The sequence below is a fragment of the Sceloporus undulatus genome, chromosome 2 (assembly GCF_019175285.1).
Source record: "Sceloporus undulatus isolate JIND9_A2432 ecotype Alabama chromosome 2, SceUnd_v1.1, whole genome shotgun sequence".
Taxonomy (NCBI): domain Eukaryota; kingdom Metazoa; phylum Chordata; class Lepidosauria; order Squamata; family Phrynosomatidae; genus Sceloporus; species Sceloporus undulatus.
In genome coordinates, this window is record NC_056523.1 from 7,345,698 (window position 1) to 7,363,543 (window position 17,846).

The 17,846-nt window shown below is 44.7% G+C and overlaps 1 protein-coding gene across 6 annotated transcripts; it reads left to right on the plus strand.

Annotated features, from left to right (window-relative positions):
* The first annotated feature begins 482 nt into the window (after positions 1 to 482).
* LOC121921843 (zinc finger protein 25-like) lies at positions 483 to 16,767 on the plus strand. Of its 6 annotated transcripts, XM_042450457.1 has the most exons (9): positions 491 to 548; positions 1,150 to 1,264; positions 1,763 to 2,329; positions 2,460 to 2,553; positions 3,448 to 3,902; positions 4,699 to 4,789; positions 6,345 to 6,430; positions 6,887 to 7,007; positions 7,839 to 9,474. In XM_042450457.1, exons 3-9 carry the CDS (start codon positions 2,018 to 2,020, stop codon positions 9,059 to 9,061), a joined length of 2,382 nt encoding a protein of 793 aa, XP_042306391.1. In that variant the 5' UTR covers positions 491 to 548; positions 1,150 to 1,264; positions 1,763 to 2,017; the 3' UTR covers positions 9,062 to 9,474. The 6 variants fall into 6 exon arrangements, with proteins under 6 accessions (XP_042306394.1, XP_042306391.1, XP_042306390.1 ...); XM_042450460.1 differs by lacking the exon at positions 1,150 to 1,264 and having other exon boundaries at positions 483 to 548; XM_042450456.1 differs by lacking the exon at positions 491 to 548 and adding an exon at positions 15,980 to 16,767 and having other exon boundaries at positions 562 to 2,329; positions 7,839 to 9,068.
* The last annotated feature ends 1,079 nt before the right edge of the window (positions 16,768 to 17,846 follow it).

Here is a 17,846-nt window from a genome sequence, read left to right on the forward strand (position 1 = left end):
GGCAGATTGGAAAAACCGGCCTTGGCTGGGCCCTGGCCTCCCTGGCAGCAGGGTTGCTTTGAGGAGGGGACCGGCGAGAGGAGGAGCTCTCTTGACTGGGCCAAGAAAGCAGGGAAGGGAAGGGAAGGGAAGGGAAGGGAAGGGGCAGGATCCGCCCCTCAGGGAGAGGGGGCTGCGGAGGGAAAGAAAGAAAGAAAGAAAGAAAGAAAGAAAGAAAGAAAGACGATAGATGAGAGATAGAGAGCCAAATAGACACAAAGATGGATGAATAGATGGCAGCTAGATAGATAGAAGCTGGCTAGCTAGATGATAGAGAGATGAGAGATAGAAAGAAAAAGCCCCGGGGGCTGCGCGGCGGGGTTTCCCTCCCTTTCCCCTTAGTCCCGGGGCCTGGAGGCGGCGCCAGCGGAGACAACCTCCCTGAGGACGAGGCGTCACTCTCGGCCTAGGCCCCTCTCCTTCCGCTCCTGCGCGGCGGGTTTCCCAGAGCCAGGGGCGGCCGCCCGGCAGCAGCGTCGGGCGGAAGCCTTGGAGGGCTCCCAGGGCCGGTCAGTTGCCGCCTCCTCCTCGCTCCCGGTGTCTCCGGCCGGAGGAAGGGGAAGCGCCGCAGGGCTGGCGAGGGGAGTGGAGCGGCCCCTGGGGCCTGGGAGGCCTCGGAGCCAGAGAAGCCGAGGGGAGGCCCAGGGCGGCGGCGCAGACAGAGGCTTCGGACTTCAGCTCCCAGGATTCCTGACAGAGGCTTCTGGGAACTGAAGTCAAAATACCCGGAGGACCAAGGCAACGGAAAGGCTTGCGGCGATGGGGCCTTGGCTGGTTTGCTTGTTGTGTGCTTTCGAGTCATTTCCGGCCCTAAAGTGATCCTTCTGGGGACCCTAAAGCGTAGCTGGGGCCGCCTTGGGCTCAGAAATGACTGGAAGGCCCAGAGCAGAAAGCCTGCCTTGTGCCCCTTCCCCTCCCTCCCGTTCAGCCTCCTCAGGAGGGAGCGTCGCCAGAGGGGAGCAGGGAGGAGAAGGAGCAGCTGGACATTAGCAATGGCAGGGGGCCTGTCTGTTGTTGTTGTTGTTGTTGTTGTTGTGTGCCTTCAAGTCATTTCCAACTGAGTCAAGCCTAAAGTGAACCTGTCAGGAGTTTTGTTTTGCTTTTTGGCAGGTTCCTTCCGAGGGGGTCTGCCATGGCCCTCCTCTCAGGCTGAGAGAGCGTGACCTGTCCAGAGTCAACCCTTGGGTTTCATGGCTGAGCAGGGAAGTCATAGTCCACCATGAAGGTAGAGGTGGGGAAAAGCCAGTCTTTCTCTGTTGGAGGGAAGAATTCTGGACGGGAGGCAACAGGTCCCTCCTCGCCTGCAGACTCCGCCTGGTCCTCTGCACCCCAGTTCTCTCCTGGAGACCTTGAACCCTCCACATGTCAGTAAAGGGGGGAAGTGGGAGAAATGCACCAGGGAAACTAAAGAGAGTAGGAAGCTTTCCTGGGAGAGAGGAATGGGGACAGTGCTGGCTTGTAGAAAGGTTTTGGCCTGTGGAATTCTGTTGAAATTGTCATTAAAAAGAAATCGATCAAGCCCTGCTTTGGTTTGGAGATTCCCTATTCTGATAGTGCATTCAGAGAGCAAAAAGTCCATTCCCTGTAAGCAAGAGGATCAGGTAGGCTATGGGTGAGGCTTCCCCTCCAGGCCTCCCCCATCCATTCTGTCATTTAACACGCAAGTGAGAAAAGGACTTTCCTTGCTTGATTTCCAATTGTCAATTGCTTTCTTTCTTTATAGTGACAAGACTCTCTGAAGTAAACAACCTGAAGTTCCTGTTGATTAAATTTTCACATGCTACAACTCTGTCGTATGCTGTGATAAATCATTCAGAGCAAAGGGAACTGTCTCCAGAACAGCTTGGAGATGCTTATAGAATGCAGGAAAGAAGGAAAAGCAGGATTCAATTGGATAGAAAGTAGAAGAAAATACCTTACTGATGTTTAAGCTGAGAGCAGTGGAGCATTTTGGGAAGGAACCGCACAGCAGCACCAGATGATGAAAAATATGCTCATTTCAGACACAAAGTGCCAGCATTTCAGGCAGTTCTGCTATGAAGAAGCTGAAGGGCCTAGAAAGGTTTGCAGCCACCTCTACAATCTCTGTTGCCAATGGTTGAAGCCAGAGAAGCACACAAAGACTGAGATGCTGGATCTGGTGATCTTGGAGCAGTTCTTGGCTATCCTTCCACCGGAGATGTCAGCTTGGGTGAAAAAGTGTGGAGTAGTGACCAGTTCCCAGGCACAAGCCCTGGCAGAAAGCTTCCTCCTCAGTCAGATAGAGGACAAGAAGCAGAAGGAACAGCAGGTGGGAGTATTTCATTTTGGCATTTTGGAAAGGCTGGGAATATCTATTTTCAAAATACCTGTATTTGATGATGGGCCACACTAGCTTTCTTTTTCTGTTTTGTGTTCCTTGTTGCTTCTTCCGGTTGTAGGATGTTTTTGTGGAAGAGACAGCCAAAGCAGGGAAGGATCCTTCTGAGACCAAGTGGGTCAGGCCAGACAGAGACAGAGTCTGGGCTCCAAAAGGTAAGGGGCTGTGCGGGTTGCTGCACACTGACAGTTGTCTCTGTTTTTTACTTTGAGACAAAACGTGTTTAAGAGAAAAAAAGATCAAGAGAATGACTGCTCCTGTAGGTTGGCAATTTGGCCACCAAACAGGCCTAGACTCCATCTACAGCTCCTGCACCTTTCCCATGTGATGAAAAGCCAGGAAGATGCACTACAGCCATAGCCAGAAAAAAACTCCTTCTGCTCTGTTAATGTAAGATTAATATTCTTAATCCTGTAAACTTCTCTGAGTCCCAGTTTTAGGAAAAGGGCGGGATATAAATAAATATCATCATCATCATCCAGAAGAATTGCATGGTGCCCTGCCTAATATTGTTCCTTTGTATGGCTTTGAATTGAAAGCTGCTTTGACAGCTGATCACAGTTTTGAATTTTGGGTATAAAAGTGACAAACAGTAGGGATCAGTAACAAAATGTGTCACTTTAGATCACGTTAGTTAATATCCAAATACTGAGTTCCCTTCTTTCTTTCTCCTACCCTGTTTCCCCTGAATGAAAGGAGAACAAGGCTTGCTTTAGATCTCTTATGTATGTAGACCCAGGTCGTCTGGCTGAGGACATGGTTTCATCGGAGATGAGCATCTGCTGTGATGAACAGAGTTGATTAATATTGTCTCTCTAGGAATCTCTAGGTCTTCCAGCACAATTCTGCTGGAAGTTGACCATATATTTCTAGAAAAAAAAAACTTCTCTAAGCATTTGTAGGTCCTCTAGCATAATTCTATAGTCAGCTTCTGTCAGGTGTCGGTCAGAGATTTTAGTTGGAGGACCAACAGATTTCTAGAAAGATGTTCTCAGGTGAAAAAGAATATTGGTTTTTTATTTGTGTTTTTCCCCCCTTCACTTTCACAGGACATTCTGACAAAAAAAGAGGCTTCCCTCTTTGGAAACTTGATCAAGTGGAGGAATCTGCTAGGTCTGGATTAGGAAAAAGTCTTCCTGCCATCCAGGCTGAGAGCAGTGTAGTCTTCTGGGAAAGAACCACACAACACAGCTTGAGGAAAGATACACTCAGTTCAGATCTACAGCACCAAATCTTCAGGCAGTTCTCCTATGAAGAGGCAGAAGGGCTCAGAAAAGTTTTCAGCCAGCTTCACAATCTGTGCTGCCAATGGCTGAAGCCAGAAACACACACAAAGACGCAGATGGTAGACCTGGTGGTCCTGGAGCAATTCGTGACTATCCTTCCCCCAGAGATGGAGAACTGGCTCAAAGAGTGTGGAGTGGAAACGAGTTCCCAGGCAGTGGCCCTGGCAGAGGGTTTCCTTTTGAGTCACAGAGAAGAGAAGAAACAGAAAGAGCAGCAGGTGAGAGTGTTTCATGCTGGTACAGTCAGGCCTCCACATTCACAGGTTTCCCTTTTGCAGTTTTGTTTGTTTGCAAGTTTGTGATGTAACTGCTGCTGAACTAGTTGGGCTTCCTTGTCCTTTCTTCTTAACACCCCCAGCACAAACCCCTTGGTTTTATATATAGAAGCATCAGTAGTTGTTGCTGCAGCCACCAACTCCTTCTTTGCACTGCTTTGTTCTCCTTCCTCCCTTCTGCCAGTAGTCCCTGCACCCCATCTTTTAATGATGTGGGATATGGATAAGAACATTGATAAAAACTGGGAGTGTGACGCTGGGGCCGTTGGCAGGAAAAAGGGGATAAGAGAAAAGAGTGTGGAGAAGGGTCGCCAACTGTAGTGATTACTGCTGCTGCTTCTGTCTGTAGAAGAGGGAGGTTGGCGCTGAGGCTGCTGGTAGTAGAAGGGGAAAGTAAAAGGAAGATGTGTGGGGAAAGATCCAGTGGCTGCAGAGATTGCTACTGCTGCTTCTCTCTAAAACCAGGAGGTAGGCACTGGGACTGTTGGCTGGAGCGGAGGTGTAATGATAACGATCTGGTGGTGGTACATTTTAGGGGTGGGCTAGAGATTTTTCCACATCTGCAGAGAGGCTGGGCCCCTAAATTCTGCAGAAGTGGAGGGCCAGCTACTTTCAGAGGGCTGTGAATATTTATTTTCAAAAACATCTACTTAACCACTTTTTCCTAGAAATCATCCAGGTGTGGATGGTGCTGTTTGATCTTATCCTCTTCCAGTCCTAACTGTTTTTTCCACTGCAGGACTTGATTATGAAAGGAACAGCTGAGACAGAGAAGGATCCATCTGAAAAGTGGAACATGCCAAAGAGGAACAGAGTCTCCACCTCATTAGGTAAGAGGGCTCTTTTCTTCCTGCTCCCCTCCTCTTGAGTATGCTGAAGACATCTGCACTTTGTGACCTGCTGCACTTGAATAGCTCTGTGTATTCAATACCTTTAATATAAATCCATTTGTCTATAAGGGAGGAAAGATCAAATGGAAGGGAAGCTTGTGTGGGTTGTTGTTTTGGCCACTAGACAGCTCCAGAGTCCCTTTTGCAGTTCCTGCCCCCTTCCCTTGTGGGGAAGAGGCAGGAACCTGGACTATATCACTGACAGCCATAGGCAGAAAGACCTCCTTCAGCCACATTGAAGTACGGATGTGTACCAAGGACCCCTGAATTATATTGTTCCCTTATGTTAGTTTGAATTGAAAGCTGCTTTGGAAATCAATATTGGTTTTGCATTTTGAGTCTATATTAGAAAAGAGTGACAAAATATGGCTTTTTAAAATGAACTGCTGTTGGTTTCACTCATTTGCATTTCCTTCTTTTCTCCAACCCATTTTATTCTGAGAGTCCTTCACAATTCCTTGAAGCAAATGCTTCAAATAAATAAATAAACTCTGTGGAGTCCATATTTCATTTTTTACTTTTTTGGAGTCAGTAAATTTAACTTGTGTTAAATATAAGTTTTTGTTGATTTTGGAATGATTTTAATTTTTAATATTTTCATACATTGTGTCACTACAGGAACCCTAGTGGCATAAGAGGTAGTTCACAAATGCTTGCAAATAGATAAATAAGTACATAAATAAACTTTCAAAATTAGATAGTTCTCCTATCTTTCTTTTGTTGCTATGTATATTTACTCATCCCTTCACATTTGCACCTTTGACATTTGCAGCTTTGATTATTCATGGATTGTATAAATATGTTCTCTCTAGGAATATCTAGGTCCTCCATCGCAGCTTTATGGTCAACTTTAACCAAAGATTGCGCTGAAGGACCTAGAGATTCCTAAAGCCCTGTTACAGACTGCCAAAATAAAGCTGCTTCGGGTCTCTTTGGAGGTATGCTATTTAAATGATGCATGGGTCCTAAGAGTCTGGAGGTCGCGCCAAAGCCACACTCCATTCCTAAGCACTGGAGCGCAGCTTTGGTGCAGCTTCCGGATTCTTAGGATGCATGCATCATTTAAACAGCATACCTCCAAAGAGACCCGAAGCAGCTTTATTTTGGCAGTCTGTAACAGGCCAAAGAGAACATTCCATTAGGCATTTGTAGCTCCTCCAGCTATGGTCAGTGCTGACCAGACAGTTGCACTGGAGGACCTAGAAATTCTTAAAGATATTCTCTCAGCTAAAAATATCATATTTTCGTTATTTGTGTTTTTTCCACATTCATAGGAGTGCTGTGCCCCTAACCGCAGAGAATATGGAGGAATGAGTGTATTTACAAAATTTTGGTATCAGTTCTGAGCTTGGAGCTACTCTGTGTTTCTTGCCACCTCTAACTAGTGTGTGTTTCATGTAATTTTGTCTGTGTTTTAGTGACTATGGAAATACCTCAGTCAAAAATAGGAAGATTTGAATGTGACCCACCCTTTATGCTTTTGTATCCTCCACAGAAAATGGAACAAAGGAATGGACAACACATACTAGTTCATCTGCTAATAATGATGCGCTTGGCGCAGCTTCAGTGAGACCGGATCAGGTAGGGGGCAGGATCCCTAGAGGTCTGAGTGTCCCTGACCCCTGCACTTTGCCCTGGACCTGAAAGAATCCTTTCTGTTTGTTAGGCTCATCTACAGTGGTTGCCATGTTTGAAAATTTAAATCTGGTTAGGCAACTCCAATTTGTCTAGCTGCTTTTTCCTATTACTGTCACTCATTTCTGCTCTTTGACAATCTTATGAATTCATATACTAAATAGCCTAAATAGTACCAAAGAGCTTGCTCATTTTTCATGGAAATTTCCTGAAATTCCAATACTTAAGAATACGTAATTGGAATGTTGATGACTATTTGGTTCAAGTACAATCACAAATTGGGCACTCTGGTAACCAGAAGGTAATGGCACGTGACACTGGGCCAGATGAACTGAGAAGTGGCAAGTCTAAAACATACGGGGGAGAAACAACACCTGGTTCAAGTCACGTTTCTTTCTTTAGGTGATCTTTGAAGAGGTGGCTGTATTTTTCACTGAGGAAGAGTGGGCCTTGCTGGACCCAGGTCAATGGGCCCTGCACAGGGAAGTGATGGAAGACAATTTGGGGCTCGTGTTCTCCCTCAGTAAGTCCCCTTCTTCTTTCTTGTGGTTCCTTAAAGATAACGGCTTAAAATCATGATTGCTGTTGTTAACTCCCATCGAGTCAACCCTGGCTCATGGTGACCCTGTGGATGAGACATCTTCAAGAGCCCTTATCTGCCACTGCTTTGCTTAGGCCCTGTAAATTCAGGCCTGTGGCCTCTCTTTGGCCATTCAGACTACCTTTTACCCTAATTCCCAAACCGGATTAAAAAGTGGGTAGTTCATACTGGTGCCGGTTTATTCACACCCGTTCAGGGGCAAGTCCCCCTCAGCGCAAGTCTTTTGAAAGTGGGATTTTCCCCGTTTCTTTTGAGAAAACCTGGGTGCCGGGTCAATTACAAGGGGAGAGACAGGTCACTGGAGGTGGGCAGTTGGGCAGAACTGTCCCTCCCCTCTGTCTCCCCTCACCTACCAGCGCAGTTGAGTCTATCCATCCAGCATTTTGTCATCCTCTCTTTCTACTGCTTTCTACCTTCCTAGCATTATTTTTTTTCCCTAAGAGGTCATACCTTCTCATGATGTGGCCAAAGTATGACAGCCTCAGTTTCATTACCTTGCTTCCTGGGAGAGTTCAGGCTTTAACTATTCAATACTGTACTGTGGGTTTTTTTACATTTCTTGCTGTTCTTTTATGGTTAACTATGTACCTATTTTAAAGTTTTGCACAATGTAAATATTTTAGGTATAACTGTAAGCTATGTTGCCTTCATACTTGGAAAAAGGCAAGATACTTATAAGTCTAACAACGGCACTGTTCCAGTCAGTGTCCTTGTCTCGCTTGTGCTTTGACCAGTTCTTTCTTTGCTTTACAGATGCTGAAGAGCCATTGTGTAAGAAGGAAGAGGAACCATGCAGGGTGTTATCCATAACAGCCAACTATAAACAGATGGAGGAGAATGAAAGAAACTCTGACTCTCAAGAGAAGGGGAAGAACAAAGCATCTGTTTTTCAGGGTAGGGAGGTCTATGAAATCTCACTGCAAGAAATAATGAAAGAAAAAAAGAAAAGAAATAGATATATATGCCTTCTATGTGGAAGAAGCTTCCGTTTTAAGGGCAGTCTCAACTGTCATGTGAGAACTCACACAGGGGCGATTTCTTTCAAAGGTGATGAGTGCAGAAAGATGCTCAGTGTTAGGAAAGCCCTGATTTCCCATCAAAAATGTTACATGAGTGAGAAACCATTTCAGTGCTTGGAGTGTGGAAAATTCTTCAGTCATAAGACAATCCTCACTCGTCATCAAGCAACTCACACAGGGGAGAAGCCATTTCAGTGCTTGCAATGTGGAAAGAACTTCAGTCAGAAGACAGATCTCACTATTCATCAAAGAAGTCATACAGGAGAGAAGCCATTTCAGTGCTTCCAGTGTGGAAAGAGATTCAGTCATAAGCAAAACCTCACTGCTCATCAAAGAAGTCATACAGGAGAGAAGCCATTTCAGTGCTTGGAATGTGGAAAGAGATTCAGTCAGAAGCAAAACCTCACTGCTCATCAAAGAAATCATACAGATGAGAAGCCATTTCAGTGCTTGGAGTGTGGAAAGAGGTTCAGTCAGAAGATAGGACTTATTTATCATCAAAGAAGTCATACAGGAGAGAAGCCATTTGAATGCTTAGAGTGTGGAAAGAGGTTCAGCCAGAAGTCAGGACTTACTTGTCATCAAAGAAGTCATACAGACGAGAAGCCGTATCAGTGCTTGGAATGTGGAAAAAGGTTCAGTCAGAAGCAAAACCTTACTTCTCATCAAAGAAACCATACAGACGAGAAGCCTTTTCAGTGCTTGGAGTGTGGGAAGAGCTTCAGTCAGAAGATAGGACTTACATTTCATCAAAGAAGTCATACAGGAGAAAGGCCATTTCAGTGCTTGGAGTGTGGAAAGAGCTTCAGTCAGAAGTCAGGACTGACCTGTCATCAAAGAAGTCATACAGGAGAGAAGCCTTTTCCATGTTTAGAGTGTGGGAAGAGGTTCAGTCAGAAGCAAAACCTCAATGCTCATCAAAAGCGTCATACTGGGGGAAATCATTTCAGTGCTTAAGAGTTTGGTAAGAGTTTTATTCGAACAACACACCTCAGTCATCACCAAACAACTTACAATTTCAAGAGTGGTCCTCAAACCTTTCCTCTTCAGCGACAACCCTAGTGCCCCCAAGATCTCTTTCTTGATACTAGGTCTACTGTTTGTGCACCAGCCAGGCAGTGGCATCTACCTCAGTTGGTCCCAGCTCACTACAATCTATTTCTGTTTCAATTTCCTCATTGCCTAATTTGAATTTATGTAGGTTCTCAGTCATCTTTTTCCCCCTCTTTATGTTCAGCAGTAGGCCTGCCTTTGGAGTTTCTTCCTTGACCATCCTTAGTAATTGTCCCTTGTCATTGATGTTTTCTACTATTAATATTTTGTCAGTCTCATATCATGTTCCTTCATCCTTGTGGTCTCTTCCAACTCTATCATTCACTACTCCTTCTGAGTCTAGCCCTTTTCTTTGTATGCTATTTTCTGCATACAAGTTGAACATGCATGGTGATAATATGCAGCCTTGCCTGACTCCTTTGCCTATTGAGAACCATTCAGTTTCTCCATATTCTCTTCTGACAGTGGCCTCTTATAGAATCATAGAATCATGGAATCATAGATTTGGAAAAAACCACAAGGGCCATCCAGTCCAACCCCCTGTCATGCAGGAACTCTTACTCAAAGCATCCCTGACAGATGGCCATCCAGCTTCTGCTTAAAGACCTCCAATGAAGGAGACTCCACTACACTCCAAGGGAATTTGTTCCACTGTCGAACAGCCCTTACTGTCAGGAAGTTCCTCCTAATGTTGAGGTGGAATCTCTTTTCCTGCAGCTTGCATCCATTGCTCCGGATCCTAGTCTCTGGAGCAGCAGAAAACAAGCTGGCTCCCTCCTCAATATGACATCCCTTCAAGTATTTCAACAGGGCTATCATATCACCTCTTAACCTTCTCTTCTCCAGGCTAAACATCCCCAACTCCTTAAGTCGTTCCTCATAGGACATGGTTTCCAGACCTGTCACCATTTTAGTCTCCCTCCTTTGGGCATGTTACAGTTTTTCAACATCCTTTTTGAATTGTGGTGCCCAGAACTGGATGCAGTATTCCAGGTGGGGCCTGACCAGAGCAAAATAGAGTGGCACTATTACTTCCCTTGATCTAGACTCTATACCTCTATTGATGCAGCCTAAAATCGCATTAGCCTTGTTAGCTGCCACATCGCACTGTTGACTCATGTTCAACTTGTGGTCTACTTGGACTCTCAGATCCCTTTCACATGTAGTCTCATTCAGCCATGTGTCCCCCATCCTATATCTGTGCATTTTATTTTTCTGCCCTAAGTGCAGTACCTTACATTTCTCTCTGTTGAAGTTCATTTTATTAGCTGTGGCCCAACTTTCTAGTCTATTCAGGTCATTTTGAATCTTGATCCTGTCCTCTGGGGTATTTGCTACTCCTCCTAATTTGGTGTCATCTGCAAATTTGATAAGTATGCTCCCAATTCTGTCATCCAAGTCATTGATAAAGATGTTGAATAGCACTGGGCCCAGGACAGACCCCCGTGGGACCCCGCTGGTCACTTCTTTCTAGGATGAAAAGGAGCCATTGTTGAGCACCCTTTGCGTTTGGCCAGGTAACCAATTACAAATCCATGTAACAGTTACCTTGTCTAGCCCACATTTTACCAGCTTGTTTGCAAGAATGTCGTGGGGAACCTTGTCAAAGGCCTTACTGAAATCAAGATATACTATATCCACAGCATTCCCTTCATCTACCAAGCTGATAATTTTATCAAAAAAAGAGATTAGATTTGTCTGGCATGATTTCTTTCTCTGAAACCCATGTTGACTTTTTGTGATTATAGCATTGCCTTCTAGATGTTCACAGACTCTCTGTTTAATGATCTGCTCCAGAATCTTTCCTGGTATTGATGTCAGACTAACTGGACGATAATTGTTGGGATCCTCTTTTTTCCCCTTTTTGAAGATGGGGACAACGTTTGCCCTCCGCCAGTCTGCTGGGATCTCTCCTGTTCTCCAGGAGTTTTCAAAGATTATTGCCAATGGCTCCGATATTACATTGGCCAGTTCTTTTAATACCCTTGGATGGAGTTCATCTGGTCCTGGAGATTTACATTCATTTAGATTAATCAGATATTCCTGAACTATCTCTTTAGTTATTCTGTGCTGAAATTCCCCTATTCTGTCTTCTGCTCCATTATCCTCAGGTTGAGCTCCTTTTGCCTATTTTAGAAGACTGAGGCAAAGAAGTTGTTGAGTAATTCTGCCTTTTCTCTGTCTTCTGTTAGCATTTTGCCATCTTCTCCACACAGTGACCCTACCATTTCCTTTTTTTCCCCTTTTCTTGCAGATATATCCAAAAAAGCCCTTTTTATTGTTCTTAACCTCTCTAGCAATCCTGAGTTCATTCTGCGCTTTAGCTTTTCTGACTTTACCCCTACACATGCCTGCTATTTCTTTGAATTCCTCTTTGGTGATTTGTTTTTTCCATTTGTTATACATGTTCCGTTTCAAACTTAGCTCCGTTGAAAGTTCCTTAGTCATCCATCCTGGTTTCTTGAGACATCTCCCATTTTTCTTCTTCATTGGAACTGTTTGAAATTGTGCTTTCAGTATCTCTCCTTTGAGAAACTCCCATCCATCTTGAATTCCCTTCTCTTTTAGTATTCCTGACCATGGGATCACCCCCAGTATTTCTCTTAAGTTTACTAAAATCAGCTTTCCTAAAGTCTAGAATGCATGTCTGACTATGCCTGGCTTCTCCTTTCTGTTGTATAACAAACTCCAGTAGTACATAATCACTCCCACCTAAGGATCCCACCACTTGCACCCCATTAACCAAGTCATCCCTGTTGGTTAGGATCAGATCTAAAATAGCTGATCCCCTTGTTGCCTCTTCCACCTTTTCGACGATGAAATTGTCTCTAAGGCAAGTGAGGAATTTGCTAGACCTTGAGGATTTTGCTGAGTTTGACTTCCAGCAAATATCAGGGTAGTTGAAGTCACCCATCACTACTACATCCCTCTTTTTTGAATGTGTGGTCATCTGTTCTAGAAAGACATCCTCCAATTGCTCAGTCTGACTTGGGGGTCTGTAGTAGACTCCCACAATAACATCCTTGTTGACCCCTCCTTTACTTTTAATCCAGATGCTCTCTACCTGGTTGCCAGTATTGATGTCCTGGATCTCTTCACTGGTGTAAATGTCCCTGGCATATAAGGCTATTCCTTCTCCTTTCCTGTTTGGCCTATTTCTCTTAAAAATGTTATACCTGTGTATTCCTACATTCCAATCATGAGACTCATCCCACAGTGATGCCTATTATATCATATTTGCTTTGTTGTACTAACAGTTTGAATTCGTTTTGCTTGTTTCCCATGCTCTGTGCGTTAGTGTAGAGACATTGAAGATCAAGGCCTCATTCCCACTGGCCTATAACGCAGATCAGGACACGAATCATGGGTGCTTCGTTTCCATTAGAGTGTGCATTTGACCCGTATTCCTCCGATATCGTTCCCATTGAGATTCGAATCTGAATCGAATTATACTGAAAAATCAGAATTTTAGGTTGATAAACCGATTAAAAAAAAACAGTGACTTTTTTGCGAATTTTCCTGTGCCTCCGGAGTCTGATTCGGGGCAAATGAATGGGAACGAAAGGGTGTTTGATTTGGGAACCTGGGGGTGGGAGGAGCAGTGTTCACTGGGCTGGCTTGGGGGTGTCACCCTGTTTCTTCTCTTTCTGCATCACTGGCGCCATTTTCTTCCATTCGCAGAGCCTTTCCCCCAGTGGATTGGGAAGCAGGGTAAGTCGACCACGCTACATTGAGCTCCAAACGCAGTAAACACATTACTCCCCCTGCAACCTCCCCTCTGCTCCATATTCATAGACCGATGTGTGAGGAGACCCATTGAACACCATTTTAAACTATTATTTTTTTTCTTTTTTTGCCTCTGCCTGAGTGCCTGAGTAGCAGAGGGGCTTTGCAGTACATGCCTGCTTGATTGCCCCCCAGACAGCCCAGGGAGCAATGTGGCAGGCAAAGGGATTTGGGGTGATTAGAGGCTCCTCTTCTCTCTTTCCCAAAGGGAATCTGGGGAGACACAGAAGAGCCTGGGCGCCAAGGGATCTGAGGGGGAATAGAGGCTTTTCTTCTCTCTTTCCCAAAGGGAATCTGGGGAAACACAATGAGCCTTGGATGCAGCCGCTATTCATTGGCTGCCCCCAATCAACAACAACAAACAAACAGAAATGGGAATGGGGAGCAAAATAAACTGTGTCAAAGTGTTTCGAACTAGGTGATGACACTTGTGACGTCTGAAGCCTAGGCGCTTGATTGACAGCTTGCAGACACAAATGGGAACGGGGAGCAAGTTACTCTGCTTTAAAATACAACGATTTAAAATGAATGGGAACGAAAACAGGGTCAAAATAACGGGGTAATTTGCCCCCTTTCCTAATGGAAACGATGGAAAAATTCGAATTAGATTCGGAAAATAATCCGAGTCAGAATCGCGCCAATATAAGCCGTTTTATCTGCCAAGTGGGAATGGGGCCCATCTGTCCCCTTGACATGGTGCCTGTGCAAGTTTTTTTGCCTCCCACTTTCGGGTCCTTGCTCTGTTTGTCTTTTTCCCTTTATGACAGTTTACCTATTTTTTCCAGCCCTTTTGCCTTCCAGAATATTGTCTCCCTCCCCCACATAACTCAATTTAAAGCCCTCATAATCAATTTTTTGAGACTATTGGCAAAAACATTTCTGCCAACTGGAGTGAGAGGCAACCCATCCCTTGCCAGAAGTCCTTCCTCATGGAACCTCAGTCCATGATCCAAGAATCCAAATTGTTCTTGGCGGCACCATCTGAGTTACTCAGCTCTGCTATTTTCTTCTCCCTTCCTGGACCATGCCCTTTGACTGGATGAAGAGATGAGGTGACAACCTGTGCATCCATCTCTTTCAACTTCCTACCCAAAGCCTCATAGTCCCTTCTGATATTCTGAAGGCTGTGCCTTGCAGTATCATTGGTTCCCGCATGAACCAAAAGAAAGGGGTGATGTTCAGTAGGCTTGACAAGTCTTGTCAGCCTCTCTGTCACATCACGGATCTTTGCCCCAGGGAGACAGCACACCTCCCAAGACATCTACTCAAGCCCACAAGCCACTGGTTTAGTGCCTCTCATCAAGTAGTCCCCCACGACCACCATATGCCTCCTCCAAGGCTTAGCAGCAGCTGTTCCCTTTGGTGATTCTTCCAGGGTCGCCTCCTCTGTCCCTGAAGTCTGTCCCTGCTGCTCATCATCCTTCATAACAGAGAGAGATTGAAATCGATTCTGTAGCTGCAAGCTCACAGAACGTTCCCTGGTTTTCCTGCTTCTGTGTGCGACACTCCTCCAACCATCTACTTCTCTTGTATGTGAAGTGACATCCTCCTCCCCAGCAACTTCCTCTGTGTGTTTCCCATTCAGGACCATCTGGTCCGTTCTGGTCAGGAAAACCTCTTGCTTCCTAAGATGCTGATCTGTAGCTACTTGGGCCTCCAGCTGCTGCACTTTCTCTTCTAAGAGGGCTACCAATATGCACTTGGTGCAGGTGAAGTTCCCCATATCCCTAGGCAAAAAGACAAACATCCCACAAGTGTTGCAGGTGACTGCAGCAAGTCCTTCAGTGTCCATACCGAGAGGTCTTAAGGAGGCACTGAAACAAGACTGTGGGCTTCCCCTGCTAAATACCAGTGTAAAGAACCCCTGCTGGCTTGGTCTTTGTCCTCAAACTCTGTTAGTAAGCTCAATCAACTGTAATATAGTTATGTACAGAGCTGCTGGCTACTAGCTAATTCCAAAGGCAAGTGTCTGTCACAAGTTCCCACAAGCCCCTTAAGAGAGCAATGAACAGAAAAGTGTAAAATGAAGGAGATGTCCTCCAGCCCTGTGCCAAGGTGCCCTTCTCTTGTGTACAGTCGACCCCCGGGTTACGAAATTAATTCGTTCCGGCGCCATTTTCGTAACCCGGAAGTCTTTCGTTAGCCGAATCCCCATAGGTGCTAATGGGGGAAAAGCCGCGGCTCCGCCGCGGCTCCATTTAAAATAGCGCCGGCTTTTTTCGCAACCCGGGGAAACCTTCGTAACCCGGAAATAATTAATTAATTATTTTTTTTTCGTAACCCGGAAATTTCGTATCGCGGCGCGTTCGTATCCCGGGGTACCACTGTACTCCAAACCCTCCTAGACTACAAAAAAATAAAAATGAATGTGAAAAAGGAATTGTCCTGAGTATAGTTTTCTCAGCAGAACCATCAAGTGTATCAGCACTCGCACGTCTCTGAGATCATTCCATAGCTTTTTGTGATCAATGTAGTCAAAGGCTTTGCTATAGTCTACAAAGCACATGTTGTTTTTCTTTTGGAATTTTTTGATGTGCTCCATTAGCATATGTTTGCAATGTGGTTCTTAGTGCCACTTCTTCTCCCAAAAACTGCATGTATCTCTGAGATTTCTCTCCATATGTAACTGGAGTCTGTTGCAGTATTTTAAACATAATTTTCTTGCATGGAGGATTAGTGCTATGGCCCTATAGTTACTACAGTCCCATGTGTCCCCTTTTTGGTGAATGGGGGTGTATATTGACCATTTCCAGTCTTTTGGCCAGTCTTTTGTTTCCCATCTTTTTTGGCATATTTTAGTTAACACCTGAATTGATTGTGTGTATATGGATTGCAGCAGTTTGATTGGTATCATCTGTTCCTACTGATTTATTTTTCACAATGTCTCTTAATGATGCTTCTCCCTCGCTTACTAGAATTTGGAGTTTTGTTGTTTTCCTTTCCATCTTAGATCTTCTGAGCCATGTTCCCTCCTTGATGTGCTTTCTCTCTTTCCCCCTTTTCTATTTTCTGTTTTTGTGCTGTTTCTCATTACAGGGTTTTCTTGGTGAAATAGTCTCGCAAGGAGGTTCACCTGTCTCTTTTTTCATGCAGTGCTAGCCTGCATTAGCTATGGTGTCACTGCTGTCCTCTCTATGAGATCCTCTGAGCTATGTTAAGAGAGACTGCCATATTTCGCAGCAGAAGTGTAGAGGAGGAGGATGTGATACGTGGAAATAAAGTCTTTGGGAATGGAGACCTTATTGAATATCTTAAGAACTTACTCAGGAAATACCCCCATGAATGCTGAGACTGCATAAAGCTAATTTTTTTATTGATTAAAATGTGGTTTGTGGGAGTTGTTGGTAATGACGCAAAGTAATGTCATCTACCTGTATTAATATCTTCTGTGAGAATTTCAAGTAGAAAGCAACTGGAAAGACTGAATGAGATTTAATTGTTAATGTAGAGGTTTAAAGAAGTAATGTATTAATAGGCACAGATATAAAGACCAATGAATTCTGGATAAGTGGTATCAAAAATGATTGGCAATGTGGCCTTTACATGTCTAAAGGGGGAAAGTTTGAGTCTGAACATCTCTAAAGGGTTGTTTGGAAGAAGCAGTGAAGAGTTGTATTTCTTATACCACTGTGTAAAATTTTTGCTTATCAGTTAATGGTAGATAACTAATGGATAGTAAATTTTGTGTAAAATATCAACAGTAAAAAAGTCCCATGTATAGAAATTTTTACATACCTCTGTGCCCCACTGCCCCCCCATTTCCTGAGGGAAGTCAACCTTCTGTCCAGGAGGAATTTCAAAATGTTCTCCATTTTGAGCTTGACTAAGCAGCATGAATTTATATTTATATTAGTGTGTTTAGCTTTTATTTCGTAATGTATCCCTTAGCACATCTAGGCAAGAGCCTACTCAAGGATGTGGTGTCTTAGTGGTTCAAGGCTAGTTCTGATGATCAGAAAATCAGAAGGTTGGCAGTTCAAGGCCTGAGTACTGCAGGATGGGGTGAGCTGCCATCACTAGCCCCTGCTTCTGCCAACCTAGCAGTTCAAAAGCATGCAAATGCAAGTAAATGGGCACCACTTCTCGTTGGATGCAGCCATGCTGGCCACATGGCCACCAGAGCAGTCCTCGGACAACGCTGGCTCTTCGGCTTAATAGTGGACATGAGCACTGCTCCCTATAGACAGGAACGTCAAGTGACTGTCTTTACTTTTACTCAAGAACCTACTTCCTGGCAGGAAGGATGTTGAGCTTTCAAGCCTCCTTCCAGGGCTACCAGCAGCCTAGAGTGACCAGAGGAAGACAAGGCCCCGCAAAGTGTAGGACAGTGGAGAAAAAATGTAGGGTGTGGCCAAAAAAAACCCACTGACATAAATGTAAATTCACCAGTGTTACCTTTATTGGACAAACCCAAAGGCACAATACACTTCTTGCAAGGTTTTGAAGCTCCACTGGCTTCTTCCTCAGGCAAGATGTTACAAACCAAACAGGAGAACAATTGGAGATGTTAGTAAGATGCCTGCATTTTGTTTCTGTCCTTGGCTAACTAAGATGGCATGGGGAGGGTATCTTTTGCAGGCAGGCTCCTCCTCCTCTGGCCATGCGGCAATTGGGCAAAGTCTATTTGTCTCTCATCCAGGACTCCTCTTCTGCAGTCCAATAGGTCTCCGTTCCTGTGAGGCCACAGGCCTCTTTGTAGGCAGAGGACAATGGATTCCTCCAGAAGTCTCCATGTTTTTGCATCAGGAACATCATTTTGGTAGGTTTTGAGGTCAAACATACCAAATTTGAGGAGAAAAAAATTGGACTTTGCCCAATTGCCACATGGCCAGAGGAGGAGGCACCGGCCTGCTAGAGATACTCTAGTCTCTGGAGCAGCAGAAAAGAAGCTCGCTCCCTCCTC

Coding starts and splice junctions, on each gene's coding strand:
- LOC121921843 (XM_042450460.1), top strand. CDS start 2,018: ATGATGAAAAATATGCTCATTTCAGACACAAAGTGCCAGCATTTCAGG. Junction 3,903..4,698: donor AGAAACAGAAAGAGCAGCAG/GTGAGAGTGTTT, acceptor TTTCCACTGCAG/GACTTGATTATGAAAGGAAC. Junction 7,008..7,838: donor GGGGCTCGTGTTCTCCCTCA/GTAAGTCCCCTT, acceptor TTTGCTTTACAG/ATGCTGAAGAGCCATTGTGT.